The 6900-nt window shown below is 35.8% G+C and overlaps 1 protein-coding gene across 1 annotated transcript; it reads left to right on the top strand.

Moving 5' to 3' along the window:
- Window positions 1–1818: 1818 nt before the first annotated feature.
- Window positions 1819–6466, top strand: LOC108626327 (sphingomyelin phosphodiesterase 4). The gene is made up of 14 exons (XM_018026926.2): window positions 1819–2663; window positions 3040–3345; window positions 3420–3522; window positions 3604–3835; window positions 3955–4162; window positions 4232–4344; window positions 4426–4584; window positions 4658–4829; window positions 4899–5084; window positions 5146–5364; window positions 5421–5513; window positions 5573–5749; window positions 5876–6105; window positions 6181–6466. Exons 1-14 carry the CDS (start codon window positions 2637–2639, stop codon window positions 6317–6319), a joined length of 2364 nt encoding a protein of 787 aa, XP_017882415.1. The 5' UTR covers window positions 1819–2636; the 3' UTR covers window positions 6320–6466.
- Window positions 6467–6900: the final 434 nt, after the last annotated feature.

Raw genomic sequence — 6900 nt, 5'->3', positions numbered from 1 at the left:
TCATCAGATTTCGTTCTGTTATTGGTATTATTTAACGACTAGTATTATTAAGCGGTAATTCGGCGTCGCATACGTGGTACAACTCGTGTTGGGTAAATTCGTACCACACGTGCGATGCCATATGACATACACACGTATGTTACATACTTACTCTGGTCTAGCTTTACTCGCACTCGTCCCGCTGTCTCCTACAGTTTTCTTACAGTCGCGTCCAGAGTGTAGATCTAAGTCTAGGGTCTAGTCTAGATCTAGAATCGAGAATCTACAGTCGAAACCTGTTTAAATAAAAAATCGTAGCGCTGTCCCGCACTGTCTGCGCAATGATGCCGACTACGCGTACGTACGTAGTCCGTTTTATTTATTTTTATCGAGCATGAATGCGACGCGACGATCATCCGTTTTTTCTATCTCGTTTTATCGATGCGAAGCAAGAGAATTTGGGGGGGGGGGTATGTACCTGTTCTAAATAATCTTACTGTACGTATGAAGCGTTTTCTTTTCTAAATACATATCTCGAACGTATTCCGTGCCTGAACGGGGCTGCAAATAGCGTATCTCCGTCGCGTTCTTCTTCCTGGACGGAATATAAGGAGACGCGAAAAACTTATCGACAATCCCCACTTTTAAGCCACTAAAGAGAAAGACATATTCTATTAACAGAGAGAATTCTACGAATATACATGTACATACGCTATGAGTGTACATAATCTAGACATAATATGTTTTGTATGTACATACATACGACGAATAATAAAGTGAGATGAAATTCATATGTAACGTACTTTAACGTTAAAGTTCCTCGAAATACCGATACCGAAATATCGTATCGTAGACAGTTGCGTTAAAGAAGAAATAAATTTCAGTGTTGCATATAATCGAATTTTATGTTCCTGCAGGCTGGATCGTATAGCCACAAAGAGATCTCGTGCATCGTGCATAATATACAGATTTGCGCGCGCTAATAATACGTTTAATTTGATTACGTATAACTATACATACGGCATACATGTATACATGTATGAAATATCGTGTAAAAATGTATTTAGGTCACACTGTTGCTAATGGAATGAGAAGCCATGGAATGGAAACAATCGTGGCGAACCGATTTGTCACCAGTACCACACCGCAGTCGTATCGATTCGCAGACATATTTCTCGTGATACACGCGACACACAATAGATTTTACAAACGATGAATAAAGTTGGCCGTTACTCTGATTTATGTAAACGATGTAACGTGTATATCAACGCTTCCTTAGAAAATTAGTAGACTGCTACCGATATTAATAATTATCACATTATTTTAATTACTATTAAATCAAATAAATTATAAAAGGAGTCTAGTGTGCAAACAAATCTCTGTTCCTGTTCCTGTGAAATTCAAAGACGACTCAATGCGGGTACGCGAGACGGATATGTATGCCGAAATATGCTCCTGCCCTGTTCCTAGTTCCAGATCGTATGAAATAAGCTGATGCGTAAAAAATATAATACGACGTAAGAGAAATTCAAATTTAATGCAACTTTCTCATTTTATTTTAATCTAATTGTAATTTAATGCACTTGCAAATATTAAATACCTAAAAACATACATATGTGATGAAATACTATATTTCCCAATAAGTCATTACATTTCATGTAGTTTAAGTTTTATCTACAACGTATATCGATAACTGATTGATCTAATTTCGCATACAAATATTTGTGTAAAAAATAAATGGTTGGTTAGCACGAATTATGTGAATCGCGTGGCAGCTGTTAGGTAATACATATTCTGTGTTATATAATAATTATTAATTGCATTGTTACGATAGAATGACAGTCGAATATGAACAAGTAATATTAGCTGCCACGCGATTTGCATAATTCATACTAATCAATCTTCGATTTATTACGCAAATGTTTGTGCATAAGTTACATTTTTTTTTATTTTCTGAGTCGAGTATAATAACTTAAATAGACTTGAATTGTGCATTCGCATGTTCAAATTACTAATGGTACTTCGAAAATGAAATCTTCGCAACTAACTGATTGTGAGCCGGGGAGGAGAGCATGGGCCACCGGGGGTTGCCTAGCTACCGCGGAGGTCGCTTAGTGGCCTTGACGGAGCGCGGGGCGATCGTACCGGCAGTGAACGGAGGTCATTTAGTGGCCTTGGCGGGGCGCGGACGACCAACTGAATCGGGAGAGTGGAAGTTACGCGGCACGTGACAGCTGCAAAAAAGCAATCTTCTTCTATCTCGAATATTTCAGGATCAATCGATTAATTCTTTCGTTCATCGTCAATTACTTTTTAATGAGTAGAGTTAGAAGGAAATTGCATTGGACCTTTCTTGTATCTGATAACTACAGCTTTTGTTGGAGAACTTTTTTTGCAATACAAATTTTTCTTAATTACTCTGACGCTTTAGCCAGAATTTTTCAAATCATCGAGGGGAGATTCTCCTGGTTTGGCGGCTGCTTTTAAATCTCGTCTATGATAACTCTGACTCTGCGCAATGCGCACTTCTATTCTTCATTGCGTTGAATTGTATATATGGAATGGCTTTAAGCATGGTCAGCGTCAGCATTAGACAGTAAACATTATTATTTACATGTTAATTTCAACAATCTGTGTAAAAACGGACAGATATAAACATGGCTACATCCTCAGACGTTGCTAAGGTACTGCATGCGCGTACTTTCATTAACGTTCGATTTATAAATTTACGTTATAAAAGTATAACCTATGCTACTAACCTGTTTAACCGGCTATATTTAAAGTAAATACAGAAAATGAGTACAATGTAATTTTCTATGTATTAACTGTAACATGTATAAATTTTTATAAATAAATTAATGTACGTACAAGACGTTATACATGTCTTTTATTTCTGTAGAATTGTAACGAATATACTGCGCACTATATAAGTATAGAATGAAAATAAAACGATAGAAACAAATTCTGGGATCCTAAGAATTGTATTAGCTAATGTAGATTTTTGTCATATATTAAAATATATAAAAATTTCATTTGATTGTTTTCTTTTAATTAATACAGATCAGACTAGAAAGATACTTGACCATGCCATTGGCACAGAGATGCAAGGAAATAGCGACGTTAATAGACGAATCCAGTACAACAGAGTTACAACACATTTTTCCAATATTGATAGACTCATTATTTTGCATTGGTTGGGGTAGCAAGATTGGTTGGGGTTTACGTACTATTACTTTCAAAAAGAATCCACAGGAATATGAAACACTGTGTAATTTCTTACATCCGCAAGGACCAGTTTTTTCTGTGTGTTACAAACTACTTCAAGACTCTTATTTGAAGTACAACTTTCCAATTTATTATCTACCAGTATGTAAAAGTACATCATAATAAAAACTGTACAACTAAAATGATTATATGTTTTACGTACATTTGTATTTTAGGCAAAAATACAATCGATGTTAAAGGAAGGTATGATACCACCTTTTTATCTGGACAAGATTAGAGATGATCAAGGCACACGTGGGGTGTCTGCTCTAAGCATGAGTATCCTTTATTTTATTACAGTTCTATAATTTAGTAGCTTTCAATGTGTTTATGAAATATAAATCCTTAACAAATATACATATCCCTTCGAGTATTACATCTTTCACTTCGCATATCATCTGACAAATCCTTGGATGCAAGAACATCAACAAGAGAATGTTTGGGTCAATTGGGAAACTGTATATGTTCAATTAGCACACTGTTATTTGTATCATTTTCTACCGAGAGATAATTCTCCGGTTTTACCAATTATAGGGCCATACATTAGAAAAACATCTCAACGAAAATTAATACAGTCACCTGAATCTAAAAGGTATCTGTCTCAGCAATAAAAAAAAGACGCACTGAAGAAAGAGAGAGAACGATTGCATACAATTGCAATTCGGTAGAGCTGAACGATAAATTAAAAATTTTAATCGGACATTTTTACAGAATGCAAACGCCACGACTTTTGAGAACCTCGATATTGTCGCCAGGATCGCCGAATTCCACGAGCGTACCGCAGCAACAATGTTTACCACAAGTTTGGCGAAGCGAGACAGTGGTTCAAGTATTTCTTGATTTTTGGGTTGATTATGTGGAAGATGATCAAGTAAATTCACGATTAAATTCAATGTACTACGTGTCCGTCCCACGTCGGGTAAATATTCACACCTTCAATATTTTTTTCTTGTAAACTGTACGAATATGCGTGTAACTTAAATTACAGTGCAGCATCCATTCTGGAGAACATATACGTCTGGTGAGGGCGTTTATAAAAACGTTGCACGAATTCGCGAACAGCGCGACAGGCGATAAAAGTGCAATGGATGAGCTCAAACGGTATATAAACACGGAATTTAGAAATGAATAGTATTCAAGTACTGTTAAAGTAAAAAAAATATGGTGAACGTTGTTTTGCAGGATAATTTTACCATCCGTTCAAGGCAAAATCTACACATTCCTTAGAAAAGCTATATATCATTGGCCTCTGGATAGTTCATTTAGATTAATCCTTGAAGCATGGTTAAGCTTCATTCAACCATGGAGATATCTTCCTGGTATAACGTATACCAAAGAAGGGTAAGCGTGTAATTAAAATAAAAATCAAGAAAATGCTGTCTAATATATTGAAAAATGTCTTATTTTTGTACAGTAAATTAGAAGAAGAAGAAAGAGGAAAAATTCATGACGAATCCAGATGGATGCCTTTCATTGCGAACAATCTGTTAGCTTATACGGCAATATTCCAACAATTGCTTCCACGATTTATGATAACAGATCTAGTAGCTCCAAAAAATGCATTGATGTTGTTTAGAGTTACAAAAGTATGTCAAATTTTCACGAACGGTTTTAATAAATATTTATACACATTTTATTAAGCATGAATTCCTTAGGTTTTTTCGCAACCATACTTAGGTAAAATAATATGCGAAATAGAAAGTCACATGGATGACGTAGGTTTCAGCAGAAGTCGCATGTCGACGAACCTATGGACCTCAATTGTGCGACAGCAAATTTTGGAGCTCGAAGGACCGACGTATCAATACGTTCCAATGTTTTCTACGGCTACTGCTTCACAGGTACATGAAACGTGCAAAATATAAACACGAACAAAATCTTATTTTAGAGTTTTTATCGCAGGTCGTATCTTTATTGACCACAATTAAACAAGCTCACGTAACAGCAACTAGTTTAGTTGATGCATTGGAAAAGAGAAGGAAGAATAGAGGATTTTTGTTAGCAGTATGGGAATTCTTCAATGGTGAAGATCACTGTTCGGACGATATTAGTATAGAAGAACGACGTCGTGTTCCTGTTTATCTAGCGAATGCACATCAACAATTAATCGAAATTTTACAGGTAACTAAGAAGATAGGAAACCTAAATTATAGGTAAAATATACATGATTTTTGTAGATTCAAGTAGAAGACATTCCTGAAGTATCTATCAAAGCCGATGAAGAATATCATGACAGCATTCTATCCACGTCGTTTTGTCATCAATCACAGGTATATTGTTACTAGTAACTTGTAGTTAATAAAAAGCTCATTACTTGATACTTTTTCAGTTGGACTCTAGCTTAGATACAAGTAAACCAGGTGTATTTGTACCTATTCAAAAAGATAGACAAACTTGTCAATATATCGAGTATTTAGGAGATCCCGAATTGCAACCAGTTCGAAGTACCGAATGTGGAGTCCTAGTTAAATATTTTTATAAATTGTGTACACATATAAACTTGAAGGTAATTATTTATCAGGAATGCAATATTGTGAAAAACTATTATAAATCATTTTCTGATCTTTTGCATCGTCAAGAAAGGTTCTGTTATTCTGTGTTATTCAATGAATATGTAATAATTTAATTAAAGTACCAGCAACAGATAACTAGGATGTACCACCGGCCAGGCTTTTTCGGCAGCATATGTCGACAAATTCTACAACCACCGACGAAAGTAGTAAAATTACAGAAACGAACGCAGAACGGATTGTCCAGCAGATACGAGGAACGTATCCCCCCTCGGTTGAGTTTACGACCGCTGGCTAATTATAGTTTGCTTGTAACCATAAGTTTCGGCATATTTATGGTTTGGCTTACAAAGTACGAGCGTTCATCCTTAATCGATGTTACGATTATTTCGGTAGCCAAGGGTATAACCGGTCGATTTATTTGCAGTTACGGAATCATCACGTTTCTCGGATTGGCTGTTTGTCTGTGGTCCGTGTACATAATAATACGTGCAACGTTGGAGCCATTGACACGAGCGAACAGAAATACCTTTAGAGCCAGTACCACGACGTTTTCTATGAACTGACTCATCCGTGAAATTATTGTTTGAGACCCGAGACATGTACCATTGTACAATATTCCAAATACATATAAATTTATACGCGCATTGTATTGTTTCATGTTGAATGTAATTTAAATTTGACTTAATAAAAGGCTATATATTTTCTAAGAGCACGAAAATGACCATTATTTTATTCTCACTTGAAGATCTTTCCCAATAATTTATGAGTTTCATAAAAATCTACAGAGGCAACCGGAAGAATTCGATGTAATATCGATGTGGTAAATTAGCTTTTCAAATCTACCCTCGAATACCATTCGAAGCAGTTATTATTTAATCAACATCGTGATCGAATAACCAATCATTTACTGTCAATCGTGTAGCGCGCGAGTACGTTGCCTCGGGTAAGTACAGAAAGGTTCGTTAACGTCGATATTGTGAGTTGGGAAATTGATATTGGACTGCGATTGAAACCTTCCAGATGGAAGGAGTGGATAGAAGAAAATCGAAAGATGGAATTGGTAATTCTCTCTCGTTCTCATATGCCATGTAATATATCGTTACTTTTTCTCATCTACTTTACGTATACTGATAGAAACTTTAAG

Source organism: Ceratina calcarata, unplaced genomic scaffold (assembly GCF_001652005.2).
Source record: "Ceratina calcarata isolate Rehan_Ccalc_2016 unplaced genomic scaffold, ASM165200v1 scaffold397.2, whole genome shotgun sequence".
In the NCBI taxonomy this organism is placed as follows: Eukaryota; Metazoa; Arthropoda; class Insecta; order Hymenoptera; family Apidae; genus Ceratina; species Ceratina calcarata.
Note: the sequence above shows the minus strand (reverse complement) of the source record. Positions and strands in the feature narration are given on the sequence as shown.